Genomic DNA, 14,887 nt, shown 5'->3' with positions numbered 1-14,887 from the left:
TATTTCCCCTTCTTCCTTGCACACAGGAAGCATAGTTAATACTCTTTGCTTTCTTCACTTAACAGTATACCCTGGAGATCACTCCAGAGCAAATCACAGGATATAATCTCTAAATTGCAGGTAATAAGACATTTCATTCATTTATCAATTTATTGAATGACTGTGTGCCAGCCACTGAGCTAGACAGGAAGGATAGAGAAATGAGTAAAATACAGTCCCTGACCTTAATGACCTTAGGCTCCAATGGAAAGGGGAGCCAAAAAAAAAAAAATCAGTGTTCTGGGAGCCTGGAGGAGGGAGTCAATAACAAGATGTTCGAAAGAACTGACACCTAAGCTTGAAGAATGAGCAGTAGGTGAAGAAACAGCACATGTAAAGGCAGAGTTGAATAAGGGCAAGGCATGTTGCGGAAATGGGAGTTTAACAGGCTGAGACATAACAGAGTGTGGGAGCAGAATGTGGGTGGGGAGACAGGAGTGCCCATAACGAGGCCGGGGAGGTGGCATAATGCCAGGAAAGAGCTAGACAGTTATTCAGACATCCAGGAGACATGGTCCTCAAAATACCTCTTGGATCCATCCACTTCATAGGTATTTAATTGACTGCCTGCATTGTGCCAGGTATCGCAGAAGGAGCAGCAAGAATAAGATCCCAGCCGTTAGGGAGCTGATACCAGCAGGAAAACAGAATGAAAGGGAGCTCACAGAATACAGTGGAGAAAATTGCTGGCCAAACACAGAGGGAGGGAACCTAACACTCTAAAAAGCTAGGAGTGAGGTGGGGTGAAGGAATAGTTCCCAAAGAGTAAGGTAGACTTTTAGCTAAGTGTGTGCATGTTCAGGGGAGAGTTGGGAGCTGGAGGAGTTCCAGTGCTAATGCCTGAGTGAAGAGAGAATGAGATGTTGAAAGTTTCGCTGGGATTAAGACCATAGACCCATCACTTCTCCACTCCATTATCCACTTTGCAAAGAAAGAGTAGTCCTTTAAAAATGCAAATCTGTTCTCTTCATTTTCTGTAAAAGGCTCCCCACTGCTTTGAGGATGATGTCCACGTCTCTTTTTTAAAAATAAATAATTAGTTAATTTTTTGGGCTGTGTTGGGTCTTCGTTGCTGTGCGCAGGCTTTCTCTAGTTGCTCTAGTTGCGGCGAGCAGGGCCTACTCTTCGTTGCGGTGCACGGGCTTCTCATTGTGGTGGCTTCTCTTGTTGTGGAGCTCGAGCTCTAGGCGCGTGGGCTTCAGTAGTTGTGGCATGCGGGCTCAGTAGTTGTGGTGCACAGGCTTAGTTGTTGTGTGGCATGTGGGATCTTCCTGGACCAGGGCTCAAACCCGTGTCCCCTGAATTGGCAGGCGGATTCTTAACCACTGTGCCACCAGGGAAGTGCCTTTTATTTATTTTTCAAAATATTTATTTATTTGGCTGCACCAGGTATTTGTTGTGGACCACGGATCTTCGTCGCCACGTGCAGGATCTTCATTGTGGCATGCAGGATCTTTAGTTGTGGCATGTGGGATCTAGTTCCCTGACCAGGGATCAAACCCAGGCCCCCTGCATTGGGAGTGTGGAGTTTTAGCCACTAGACCACCAGGGAAGTCCCTCCACATCTCTTTTAAACTCTGGTCCCAAGTTACTTACCTTTCCAGTTTGTGTGTGTGTGTGTGTGTGTGTGTGTGTGTGTGTGTGTTTAATTCCTCCCTCTTATTTTATACTCGACATAATGAAGTTTTCTTACCTTGTCATATCCTATTTCCCCTGCCTAGAAATCCATCACCCAAAGCTGAATTAGGTGTACTATCATAGTGCCCTGTGCTTCACCTAATCTCATCTAATTCTCTGAATCTACCATTAGTTTGAACTCCTTGAGAGCAAGAAGTGGTTTAATTAGTTACATCCAAAACACCTAGCCTAATGTCCTAATGCCCAACTAATTTGAATGAATGAAGGCTGCCTTCATTGCGGAGTTGGGTGGAGGATTTTGAACTAGACCCTAGGAACTATGGCCTTCAGTCTCTTTGTTACTACAGTTTAAGGGTTCATCCTAGGGCATGGAGAAACCATTAGGTTGAAAATCATTAAAATAATTTAGAATTAGGCATAGATTTATCCCCAAAGATCAGCATGCTCAAACTGATAACTTTAATGCCTATCAGTCTTTTATGTAAAGCAGATAAGGTCCCCGTGCAACCTACCACAAGCCTAGGATAAGTCCCTGGTCTAGTCGCGGGATTTCTTTTTGCACTCAAGACTCCGCCCATGGGCCCCCAAATGGCGGAAGAACTGCAGCTTACGTCGTGACTTCTCACACGACTGCGGAGGTATCCCGACGCTACGCCGGCGGCCTAGGCGGGGCGGCCGGCTCTTCCTTCCTCTCTGCTTCTTCGGCTCCACCCCCAGCGCTTCACACGTTCATTGTGAAGCGACAGCGGCCGGCAGCCTTCCGGGCTGCTTGAGATCTAGAGACCATAAGTCCTTGGCGCGCGTGAGCGCCCGCGCTGCTCTTTCCCAACTCCAAAGGCGAGGGGCGCGAGATTCACCTTTTTTTATTCTCGCCTCTCCCGCCCGGAGCTGAACGCCCCGGTGCGCGCGGACAGCTCGCGCCGCCGCTCCCTCCTCCCCCCCCCTCCCCCTTCGGGAGCTCCCGCCCGGGCGCTCTTCCCCCTCCCCTTTCCCCGGCGACGCGCACGCGCGCCAAGCCGGCTCGCGCCCTCTCGCTTTCCTCCGGCCCGCGAGACCCCCTCCCCTTCCGCCTCGCGGCGCTTCCTCGCGCCGCGGTCTTCTCTCTCCACCCCCGACACCGCGGGGCTTGCCCCCGCCCGCCAACGGCGGGTCCCCAGCTTCCCAGTCCCCGTCGTTTCCCGCGCTCTCCGGCGGGGGCCCAGCCCCGGCTTCCTCTCTCCCTCCCTTCCCCCTAATTCCCCTTCCGGACGCTGCCATCATGTTGAAGCCTCAGCCGCCACAACAGACCTCCCAGCCCCAGCAGCCGCCCCCCACGCAACAGGCCGTAGCCCGCCGGCCTCCCGGGGGCACCAGCCCTCCCAACGGCGGCCTCCCGGGGCCCCTGGCCTCCACCTCGGCTCCCCCAGGGCCTCCCGCCGCTGCTTCCCCCTGCTTGGGGCCTGCAGCCGCTGCCGGGAGCGGGCTCCGCCGGGGAGCTGAGGGCATCTTGGCGCCGCCGCCGCAGCAGCAACATCAGGAGAGGCCAGGGGCAGCGGCCATCGGCAGCGCCAGGTGAGGATGGGTGGGTTTCCGGGCGCTGGAGCCGAGGTGGCTGAGACACCGCGTGAGGCGGACTTCCAGCCTGGCCACCTTTGAGGGGCGCCAGGGGGAGTGGGGAAACCCCGTGAAGCTGGGGTTGGGCCCCTCAGGTCCAAACAGGTCGGAGGAAAAGGGTCCCCGGATGGCCACCAGGGCATTTAGGGGCCGTGTTCAGCTCTGCGAGCCTAGTCAGGGCTCGGGACCTGGGCTTTAAGGGCAGGCAGGGCGCATCCCGCCAGCGGCGTCGGAACGGGGAGTTTTGGGGGGGGGTGAAGAGGTGATCGGGGTCCCCGGCTCCATTACCACGAAGGGTCTGGCGGTCCCCGGCTTCAGCCAATGGGGAGTCAGCTGCGGGAAGGGGTTCCTGGCCGTAGCCAATGGAGGGGGGCGCGCGGCCCACAGTTTGGCCAATGGGGAGGGAGGGACTTGGGAGCGAGTTGCTACCTCCCCCTTCCCAGCCTGGCCAGTAGGAGGGGAGCAGGGTGGGCGGGGGGACGGAAGGAGGGAAGAAGCTGGGAGGACTGCGGGTCGGGAACCTCCAGCGCGCGCGCGCGCTCTTTCCCTACGTGTGCGCGAATGCTCTGTCTTACGACCCGGCCATTCTCCAGCCCCGGGTAACATATAGGGCAGCTGCTGGGAGTGTGCGTGGACGGGTTCGCCTGGTGTTCTTGGATGAGCGGTGGACACCCCACTCGGTTTCTTCTGTGTGTGGGTGTATGGAATTGAGAGTGGAGGTACACGCAGGCGCAGTGGGTTCTGATCGCGGGAGGGGGTGGTTGGAAGAGGCCCGTGGGCTTTAGTGCGCAGGCGCAGACCGGGCGAGGCTTCCCGGTGGATAGGTTTTGCGGCTGCGCTGTCCCCCAGCCCCGCCAACGGCCCCCCTGATCGCCTTCTTCAACCGCTGGTTACATCACCCAGCGAGGAGCAGGGTTACCGGGCGATAGGTGACTCCTTCCAGAGTGGGTAACAGGCTGAATGAGTAAAGAAGTCTAGAAGGGTGGATTGTAGCGGGAGTACCCCCACTCTCCAGGGTTTAGGACGTAAAAATGATGGTCTTTTCTGTTTCGGAGGTAATATGCCTGAGCTAGGTAGTTCCAAATCTGCACTCTGAGTTTCCACCTTTACATCGGGGATGGGTTATTTGTTGTCGAATATTGTAGCATTTGTCTTTTGGAAGCATGCAGCCCTGGTCCTCTTGCAGAAAGTGAAACGGTTGTATTGAATTGGCTCTTAAAGCAATTGACAGCCGTTGATGACTGACTGGCATTTGGAGAAAATGGCTTTTAATGCCTGTTTTTCTTCCTCTATAAAGTGAGAATTTGAAAATCTTGTTGATTAATTGGTTTGTAGCCTAAATGATCATCTTCACATGGTATCTGGCTCTAGCATACCAAGTTCTTTGAAATCAGTTGTATAAGAGGGATTGAACATATTTAAAAAACTAGTTTCTCATTTCTTTCTCTTGCAGGGGACAAAGCACAGGAAAGGGACCCCCACAGTCACCGGTGAGTGCCTTTTCCCCCCTGCCTAAAGTATAGAGACCTAAAAGATGTATATATGGGTATATAGGGCAGATTAGGTGCAGAAATAGATGGGTTCAGAAGCGCAAGGGGTCCAGCACGTACAAGGTGGGTGTGAGTGGAATGTGGACATTTTGAAGGAAGATGAGATGGTGACTGGCTGTTCCTTTATTTGTCCCTCTCTTGTGTTACTGACAGGTGTTTGAGGGTGTCTACAACAATTCCAGAATGCTGCATTTCCTTACAGCTGTTGTGGTAAGTGGGTACCTAACCCCTAGGTTGAGAAATGTAATGCATCCATTTGCTAGAGGCACTCTTCTTTCTTTCCCTCCCGCTCTTTCAGGGCTCCACTTGTGATGTAAAGGTAAAGAATGGTACCACCTATGAAGGTATCTTCAAGACGCTGAGCTCAAAGGTCAGTGTATTCAAATTAGCTTAGCTTTGGAGTTACATGGGAGGAAGAGGGGGAAAATGAAATAGGCTCATTTCAGATATAAATTGAGTGGTGTTGGTCAACATTGTGGCTGTAATCATTTTTGTAGGCCTGTGCCGGAATAGTGCTGCATACACTTAAAAGATACGGGTTTGAGATTTGAGGGCTCAGTACTTTGATGTTAAAATGCTCAACTTTAAAGATGTGAATTTTTAAGTTTGGGACTTTGGCTAAGTCCTGTGGCTGGTGTTGAGAAGACAGTGCACGTTAGAATGTGGTGTTGGGGAAAGTTTAGAAAGGGTAAAACAAAAGTAGTCATATTTTTGTCTTCACATTTCTTGATACTGACTCTTGGGTGTTGGGAAATGGGACTTTTGTAGTTTGAACTGGCAGTAGACGCTGTGCACCGGAAAGCATCGGAGCCAGCAGGTGGCCCTCGTCGGGAAGACATTGTGGACACCATGGTGTTTAAACCAAGTGATGTCATGCTTGTCCACTTCCGAAATGTTGACTTCAATTATGCTACTAAAGGTATTTTTTGGGGCCAGGGTGTTATGTCAGACCCACTTCTTGAGTAGAGGGCAGAGAACGTGATGACTTGTTTCTCCTCCTCCCTCCCCCTCTTTACCATCTTCCTTTATTTCTGAGGAAGATGGCTAGATTTTTCTTCTTGAGAGTATGTCTTAATGTCTAAGATACAGTGGAATGAATTCCAGCCTGTGTTGTGGTTCTTTATACTTTCCTTGCTTTGTTTTCAACTCCTTGCTCCTTTTGAACTCTTAGAATGAGGCTTTTTATGCTGCACCCCACCCCTTGCCCCCACCCCCCAAACTCTGACACACAGAAACTTTTCTTTACTCCCGTGGTGGGAGGGGTGTTGGAAAGAAGGCTGTGAAATATCACCTGACTCCTGATCTTCAATCTGCCCTCACAGACAAGTTCACTGATTCAGCCATTGCCATGAACTCGAAGGTGAATGGGGAGCACAAAGAGAAGGTGCTTCAGCGCTGGGAGGGGGGCGACAGCAACAGTGATGACTACGACCTGGAGTCTGACATGGTACAGTCTCCTTCCCCGAGAACCTGAGAGCTGGGGAGCTCTGCTGCCAGAGTGTGGGTTGTTGACACGACGTAATTCTTGGAACCAAGAGTTGCTGGGGTGGGCGGGGGGATCTCTTTTACTATTGCTTGTTGATGGCAGTTAGATTCCAATGGAAAGGTACAGAAAATAACAAAACAAAAATACCTGTTCTTCCATCATCTGTGATTGACAGCTGTTAACCTTTGCTTCAAGTCAGTTTTTTATCCAGCCTGAAAAAAAAAAAAAAGATATAGATGAGATTGAGTACTGTGTAGGCCCATTTTCCTTTCTCAGAACAACTACCGTGACCATTTAAAGTTGCTCATTAGTGAGTGCATTGTTATTTCACTGCATTAATTTGTCTAAAATTTACTTTTCCTGCTTATAGATTTTGAATTTTTCATGTTGGTCTGTGGATCTAGTCATTGCTCTTAACTGTTGTGTGTTGTCCTATTTATATACATGTACATGTATGTATACACAACAAATTGTATTTATCCCTTTCCTTACTGATTGGTGTTTCTTTGGCCATTATTTTGGTATTAAAAATAGTGCCTTAGTGAATTTTTATAACATGTATCCCCATATACATATGCCAGAATTTCCCTGGGATATAAACCTGGAAATGGATGTTAGGTCTTAAAGACTTCTCTTTTGCTAGATATTGCCGGTTTGTACCATAGTCCGTAGTACTAGTTGACATTCCCACCAGCTGTGTTCCTTTTTTCACTCTTGATTTGGTCAGATTTTTAATATTTCAACCTGATGGAGGACAAAGACAGGTTATTGTTGCTTTCCTTCCTGGGTTTTAAAACATTCTCCCTTTTCCTTTAGTCCAATGGATGGGACCCCAATGAAATGTTCAAGTTCAATGAGGAGAACTATGGCATAAAGACCACCTATGACAGCAGTCTCTCTTCTTACACGTGAGTGTCTTTTGGTACTTCTTATGTGGTACAGCTTGAGGTGTGGGGTCATCAACAGAAGGCGGGTGGATGTGTAGGTGGAACATAGCTTTTGTACGTGCTTTTCTGGGTGCTGGGTTGCCCTCTCCCCACTCCTGATCTGCCTTGTGAACTGCTCCCGCAAAGGTTTTCTCTTTTCTCTTAACCTTGATTCCATGAGTAGAATTAACTGCTTTCTTGTCCATACTTTTTCTCTAAAACCTTAACAGATTTATATATGTGTCTAAGTGTCCCTCAGATTCAGAGATAGGCCTTGCTGCTCTGCCTGGGACCCTCCTAGATGCCAGTTCAATACATGCTGAGTTGTTGAAGGGTTTAAACACCTACATATCTGAGCTGGTGATAGGACTGATAGAAATGTCTTCCCTTTTTCCCCTCTTGTCCCGTGGCACTGGGATGGTCGTGGTCCTCTCAGGGTGCCCTTAGAGAAGGACAACTCAGAAGAATTTCGTCAGCGGGAGCTGCGTGCAGCCCAGTTGGCTCGAGAGATTGAATCGAGCCCCCAGTACCGCCTGCGGATCGCCATGGAGAACGATGACGGGCGCACCGAGGAGGAGAAGCACAGTGCAGTTCAGCGACAGGGTTCAGGGCGAGAGAGCCCCAGCTTGGCATCTAGGTGATTGCTAGGGGTGGCTGGTCCATGTGGGGCTCACCGTTTGGGCCAGGGCTTGAGCCAAGAGCTCGGTATACTCTTGTTGAAGCCTCACAGCCATGTAGGTTAATACATAGTTATTCCCAGTTCTTAGGTTTAGGAGACTGAAGTCTAGAATCATTAGGTAATGTGCCCAAGGTAACAAGGCTAAAGCTTACAGATTAAGGACAGGTTTTTTTCAGCTTTTTGATACATGTTCTTTTTTCCTCTGCATATTCATTCATATGTTTTTCTACTCTTCCCTTTATGAAAATGAAACCAAAGTGTATAGTGTCTTACAAAAGCTGCACCTTAAACCACAGTGTGATACTACCTTTCTTGTAGGTCAGGAGGGTTAGGATTGTGGAGTACTGGCTGCTTTGTTCTGGTCAGGGGTTGATGCAACATAAGGGCATAATCCTGGAGCCACAGAACACATAACCAGGACAGTTCGTCAAGTGAAAGAGTGCAGACAGCCGAAGCCAGGCATAGTTGTGTGTGTGTGTTGAGGCAGGAGGTGGACTTTAGGAGGAGGGCTTCATCTTTGTAAAATGTGTTTTGTGGCTACTTAATGTTATTTGAACTCTCTCCCCAGGGAGGGAAAGTATATCCCTCTACCCCAGCGAGTTCGGGAAGGTCCCCGGGGAGGAGTTCGATGCAGTAGTTCTCGGGGTGGCCGGCCTGGCCTTAGCTCTTTGCCACCTCGTGGCCCTCACCATCTTGACAATAGCAGCCCTGGCCCAGGTTCTGAGACACGCGGTATCAATGGAGGTGAGTTATGAAGCAGACTTGTTGGGGGCAGGGAACAGGAAGGTAAGGAGGTGGGGAAGACAATTAAAAGGATTTAGATGGGTTAGAAGGAAGGTGTGTTGATGGTAATGTAATAGCAGGAACTCTGCCTCTTTTTTCCCATCTTTAAAAAAAAAAAAAAAATTAGGCCCTTCCCGCATGTCCCCTAAGGCACAGCGGCCTCTGAGAGGTGCCAAGACTCTGTCTTCCCCCAGCAGCAGGCCTTCTGGAGAAGCTTCTGTTCCACCTCCTCCTGCAGGTAAGATTCCAGTGGTGTTACATGAAGAAATGGATAGAAATTTGTGAAGGGATGTAAATGTGTCAGTTGTTAGAATGCTGGGATGGGAGACAGTTTCAAGATATGATAAGAGGTGTTCTGGAGGCTTGGATTTATGCTTTTTAGGAAATAATTTTTCAGTTTCCCTCGTGCAGAAGTCCCAGCGTGGCAATCCATGGGTTGTGTCTGGCCGGCAGATGTCTTTTGTTTAAATTGGTTGCCAACATTTTAAGACAGGAGAAAACATAGAAAATTTCTAACTTCTTTTGAAATACAGAAAGTTCTGCCAACACTGAACCTGTCTTGCTGCATAGCTCTGGTTGGCTGGAACTGAGTCATGCCTGTCCCTTTCAGCATTCCAGTCTTTCATGGTACCCATGAAGCCATTTTACCTGCTTACCTTACCTGCCTTGCCCTTCTAAGTATTTAGGTTTGTGAACTTGTGGATAAACTTTTCTTGGTGTTTCTGATGAGTCCCCGGTACCCATTGCTCATTGACCAGCAGTGACTATCACGTCGTTCTCCATTTTCTTTCAGTAGGCCGGATGTACCCCCCACGCTCTCCCAAGTCAGCTGCCCCTGCCCCAATCTCAGCTTCCTGTCCTGAGCCTCCCATCGGCTCAGCAGTACCGACCTCTTCAGCTTCCATCCCCGTGACATCATCAGTTGGGGATCCTGGAGTAGGCTCCATTTCCCCAGCTTCTCCAAAGATCTCACTGGCACCCACAGATGGTAAGAGCCACCTGCCTGAGGGCCGTGGACAGTGGGAAGTGTGGTTCTGGACAGAAGGGCCTTCATGCATCTCTCCTTTCTTGTTCAGTAAAAGAACTCCCAGCCAAGGAACCTGGGAGAACGCTGGAGTCCCAGGAGCTGTCCCGGATAGCAGGGAAAGGTGAGGATTTTTTTTTTTTTTTTTTTCTGCCAGAGTCTAATACCCCTTGGATTAGGACAGCCTTTCAGTTAGGAAAGTTGTTGGAATTCAGACAATGTGTATCAGCCCTTTGATCCTAACTTAAAGGGTTTTAAAGAGCTCTTCTTTTTTTCCGTGGTTTCTTTGTCCTTTGGGATGCTGTGTAGCCACCTTCGAGAAAAGAAATGTATATTTTTTCCTTTTTTTGGTATTTCTCATAGTCCCTGGCCTTCAGAACGAGCAGAAACGCTTTCAACTGGAAGAACTGAGAAAATTTGGGGCCCAGTTTAAGGTGAGAAAAGTGTGGGAATGAGCTAGGATGTTAGGATGGAGTTGAAGGGGGTTTATGGAATAGGCACTGGGTGGCACCAAGAGGTGACAGCAAGCAAAGATGAAGGAAGGAAGGTGGGCTTGGGGTCTGGACTGGACAGTACTCTGTATGTTGTGTATGTGTTTCTCTCCTTCCAGCTTCAGCCCAGTAGCTCCCCTGAGACCAGCCTGGATCCTTTTCCTCCCCGGATCCTAAAGGAGGAGGCCAAAGGGAAGGAGAAGGAGGTTGATAGTCTTTTGGCTTCAGAGCCCATGGGGTCCCCTGTTTCCTCCAAGACAGAATCCATATCAGATAAGGAGGACAAACCACCCCTGCCACCAGCAGGAGGCGCCGAAGGGCCGGATCAGCCCCCACCGCCTTGCCCAAGCCAAACCAGTAGCCCCCCAGTGGGCCTCATCAAGGGAGATGACAAGGATGAGGGCCCTGTTGCTGAGTGAGTGGGGTGGGGAGCTGGGTGGGTATCGGGTGATGAGGGGCAAGCTGTGAGGATTTACTTTATTTTTCTCTCATAGACAAGTGAAGAAGTCAACACTGAACCCTAATGCCAAGGAGTTCAATCCCACTAAGCCCCTGCTGTCTGTGGTGAGATGGGATGGGGGAATGTGGGCTTTGGTTTCCGTGAGGGAGACTTGGGAGCAGGGTGTTAGAGCACTGGAGGGGGAGCACCTGACTGTCAGGCAGCGAGAGGTGACAGAGTCTGGTAGGTAGGAGCACGGGCCCACTGACTCGGCTTGATCCTCTGTACCTGCAAGCTTTGTGATCTTAGACAAGCCACTTAACCTCTCTGTCTCAGTTTCCTCACCTGTAATTTGAGAAAGCTCATCTCATAGGGTTTGACGTGAGGCTTAACCAAGATAAAGCGTAGGATGTGTTTGGCGCACAGCACTCAGTGGATGCTGTTGATTGCCGGGGCGGGGGGGGTGGTGGTACGAAAGTCATTAAGATATCTTATACGTGTCCTCTTTTGTCTCTCACAGAATAAATCCACCAGTACTCCAACTTCTCCTGGGCCCCGGACTCATTCAACTCCCTCCATCCCGGTGCTGACAGCAGGCCAGAGTGGGCTATATAGCCCCCAGTACATTTCCTACATACCTCAGATCCACATGGGACCAGCTGTTCAGGTGAGAGAAGAGACTGGGTGGCCCAGGGTAAGAGGTTTGGCTGGGCTACCTGAGGGACCGAGTTACACCTGTTCTGAGCATTTATAAGCAAGTCGTTCAGTCTCACCTGTGTTCTTGTCCCTAGGCACCTCAGATGTATCCATATCCTGTGTCCAACTCAGTGCCTGGACAGCAGGGCAAGTACCGGGGAGCAAAAGGTGAGCAGGGTCAGGAGGGGCAGTCGGTGGCACTGCCTAGTGCCTGCTGGCAGATGGAGCTTGAGCTCTGCACTATTTTCCCCCACTGGCAGGCTCCCTGCCCCCCCAGCGCTCGGACCAACACCAGCCAGCCTCAGCCCCTCCGATGATGCAGGCCGCCGCCGCTGCTGGCCCCCCTCTGGTGGCTGCCACACCTTATTCTTCCTACATCCCCTACAACCCACAGCAGTTCCCAGGCCAGCCCGCCATGATGCAGCCCATGGCCCACTACCCCTCGCAGGTGACTGAGGCGCAGGAGGAGGGAGGGGTGCAGAGCCCCCGCTTCTTAGAAAGCTCGTCTTCTCCACCTCCCAGACTCCGGGAGCTGGCGAGGGAGGCAGGCAGAGTTCTGGGTGGTGGTGTCCCACTTGGGCTTCAGTCCTGGCTCTGGTAAGACCTGTGCAAGGCAGTGGATCCCTGGGCCTTAGTAGTGCTACACTTTATATGGAAAAGAACTTAGTAGGGTTATTGTGAACGGGAAGCAGGGTGGTCGTGACGAGACCAGGGTAGCGCTGTGCCCAGGGTGCTCGGCAGCAGGCTCTGCCTCCTGAGCCCTCCGCCGTGCCGACCGCTCCTCTCCTTGCTCCTCCAGCCGGTGTTTGCCCCCATGCTTCAAAGCAACCCACGCATGCTGACGTCGGGGAGCCATCCCCAGGCTATTGTGTCATCCTCCACCCCTCAGTACCCTTCTGCAGAGCAGCCCACCCCCCAAGCCCTTTATGGTGAGTTCTGTACCCTCCCATCTCCAGGCTGTGCTCCTCGGTCCCCTCCAGTGTGCTCAGCCCTGATTCTCTTCCCCTTTCCTGCTGTAGCCACTGTTCACCAGTCCTATCCACACCATGCCACGCAGCTCCATGCCCACCAGCCGCAGCCGGCCACCACGCCTACTGGGAGCCAGCCGCAGTCCCAGCATGCAGCCCCCAGTCCCGTCCAGGTGCCTGCCATGGGGGATCCAAGTGGGCGGGGCAGGAATGGGTGGCTGCAAGAGAGGGATAGGCTAGGGGTCATTCTCCAGCCGGGAGGGAGGACCAGGGGTCAGCAAGTGGTAAGCCGGGGGACCGGAGGAGGAAGTGGCACTCACCCTCCATCTCCCCTTGACAGCACCAGGCGGGGCAGGCCCCACACCTGGGCAGTGGACAGCCACAGCAGAACCTGTACCACCCAGGGGCCCTGACAGGCACGCCGCCTTCTCTGCCGCCGGGACCTTCTGCGCAGTCCCCTCAGAGCAGCTTCCCCCAGCCAGCCGCTGTGTATGCTATCCATGCCCATCAGCAGCTGCCCCACGGCTTCACCAACATGGCCCATGTTACCCAGGTAAGAGCCCACGTGACCTGATTTGCCAAGAGGACCTGAACCCTCAGTGCACCTTTCACTTCAGGCTCCTGACACTGGGATTTTCAGAGCCTGTGTCTGAAAGGTGCTCCCAGCTGCTTTTTGTTCTCTGCAGGCCCATGTCCAAACTGGAATCACAGCAGCCCCGCCCCCTCACCCTGGGGCTCCCCACCCGCCCCAGGTGATGCTGCTGCACCCACCCCAGAGCCATGGGGGCCCCCCCCAAGGCGCGGTGCCCCAGAGTGGGGTGCCTGCACTCTCAGCTTCCACACCCTCACCCTATCCCTACATCGGACACCCCCAAGGTGAGCAGCCTGGCCAGGCGCCTGGATTTCCAGGAGGAGCCGATGACAGGATTCGTGAGTTCTCGTTAGCTGGGGGAATTTGGCATGGAAGAGCTGATGGGCTGCAGGTGGGGCAGGATGCACGGGTTCTGGGTGGGGAGTGAGGGGTCTTGGAGGCAGGGCTGTCCCACAGGGCGCCTGCCGACCTGCACCTGTCTGTGAAGTATGTAGGGTGGGCAGAAGCCACAGTCGCCGCCGCCAGGGGCTTGCTCCTGGCTCTGTCCTTTGCTTCCCTCCGTCCTCGCTCAGTTGTGATCCAGCAGCCCCCCTCCCCACTGCCTCCCCAGCTCTCAGTGACCCCGACTGTCTCCTGACTTAGCCGAGGTAAGGTCAGCGCAGCAGACAGGGCCAGGCTGGGGTGTGGGGGGCTGAGCTGGGCACATGAGGAAGGGCTCTGGCTCACTGGGAAACGGCGATTGATCTGTGCTTCTGACAGCCCCATGAGACACCTTGAGGAGGCGCTTCTACCAGCACTGCCCCACACCCCGCACTGGACGGCACTGGATGCAGGGACAGCTGCTTGGGTTCTAATGCTCCTGCTCTCTTCTCTTTCCCCTCCAACCAGTTCAATCTCATCCCTCCCAGCAGCTCCCCTTCCACCCCCCGGGGAACTGAAGATTGTCCTGGCCGCGACCTGAGACCTCCATGAGTGGAGGGAAGAGTGACCTATGTCTCTTCCCCCAGCAGCTCGGACCAGTCCCAGCCCCCCAGTCCCCTTTTCCCCCCCGGGGGCGGGGGGAGCTGGGGAATTCCTGCCAAGCACCTTGAATGGGAAGGGCCTCAAAGTGGGCAGGGCCGGGGTCCAGCGGGGGTGGGGGGTTCCTGCTCTGCCCCTGCCCATCCCCACCCCATCTTGCCCTTCCATCCTCTCATCTATCCCCCCCGCTGGAGACGAAGATCTTTTATTTTCTATTATTTATAACTTCAGACTTGGGCCCCCTGTTCTTTCTTCCCCATTAACTTGAATGACCTGCGTGAGAGACACAGATGCCCCACAAGGATGGTTGGACAAGGACTTTTACTTTTTATTACATAAAAATATTTAAAAAAAATTAAAAAAAATAAAATTTTAAACTAACTTAACCTGCTTATAGTTTCCTCTTTGGAGAATAGTGAGATCGCAGCTCAGTTTTACGTGGTTCCCGAGGTGGGGCAGTGTAGCAGTACAGCCCAAAGATGCCTTTCTGGCTCTGTAAGTGCTACACAGGCCACCCAGTCTCTGTGGCTGTTTTCTCCCCTCAAAGTTGGCCTCATAGGTATGGTTTGAGGTTTTCATTTCTTTTTTTTTTTTTTTTTTAATTTATTATTTATTTATTATTTATTTTTGGCTGTGTTGGGTCTTCGTTTCTGTGCGAGGGCTTTCTCTAGTTGCGGCAAGCGGGGGCCACTCTTCATCGCGATGCGCTGGCCTCTCACTATCGCGGCCTCTCTTGTTGCGGAGCACAGGCTCCAGACGCGCAGGCTCAGTAGTTGTGGCTCACGGGCCTAGTTGCTCCGTGGCATGTGGGATCCTCCCAGACCAGGGCTCGAACCTGTGTCCCCTGCATTGGCAGGCAGATTCTCAACCACTGCGCCACCAGGGAAGCCCGAGGTTTTCATTTCTAATGTAAGTACTTCATGAGTTATGTCTACCTCTTTACACTGAAAAGTACATTAGTGT

The 14,887-nt window shown here is 52.1% G+C and overlaps 1 protein-coding gene across 28 annotated transcripts; it reads left to right on the top strand.

Moving 5' to 3' along the window:
• The first annotated feature begins 2,652 nt into the window (after window positions 1–2,652).
• ATXN2L (ataxin 2 like) lies at window positions 2,653–14,305 on the top strand. Of its 28 annotated transcripts, none has more exons than XM_036825660.1 (24): window positions 2,936–3,228; window positions 4,724–4,760; window positions 4,974–5,030; window positions 5,119–5,190; window positions 5,589–5,739; window positions 6,143–6,267; window positions 7,123–7,214; window positions 7,669–7,869; window positions 8,480–8,655; window positions 8,822–8,932; window positions 9,488–9,682; window positions 9,771–9,842; window positions 10,082–10,152; window positions 10,329–10,624; window positions 10,704–10,773; window positions 11,169–11,315; window positions 11,440–11,512; window positions 11,605–11,792; window positions 12,144–12,273; window positions 12,364–12,485; window positions 12,653–12,865; window positions 12,999–13,188; window positions 13,515–13,551; window positions 13,793–14,305. In XM_036825660.1, exons 1-23 carry the CDS (start codon window positions 2,936–2,938, stop codon window positions 13,544–13,546), a joined length of 3,114 nt encoding a protein of 1,037 aa, XP_036681555.1. In that variant the 3' UTR covers window positions 13,547–13,551; window positions 13,793–14,305. The 28 variants fall into 28 exon arrangements, 24 of the variants coding, with proteins under 24 accessions (XP_036681570.1, XP_036681552.1, XP_036681563.1 ...); XM_036825655.1 differs by having other exon boundaries at window positions 12,999–13,242; XM_036825661.1 differs by having other exon boundaries at window positions 13,664–13,805.
• The last annotated feature ends 582 nt before the right edge of the window (window positions 14,306–14,887 follow it).

The sequence above is a fragment of the Balaenoptera musculus genome, chromosome 15, assembly GCF_009873245.2.
Source record: "Balaenoptera musculus isolate JJ_BM4_2016_0621 chromosome 15, mBalMus1.pri.v3, whole genome shotgun sequence".
NCBI lineage: Eukaryota > Metazoa > Chordata > Mammalia > Artiodactyla > Balaenopteridae > Balaenoptera > Balaenoptera musculus.
Note: the sequence above shows the minus strand (reverse complement) of the source record. Positions and strands in the feature narration are given on the sequence as shown.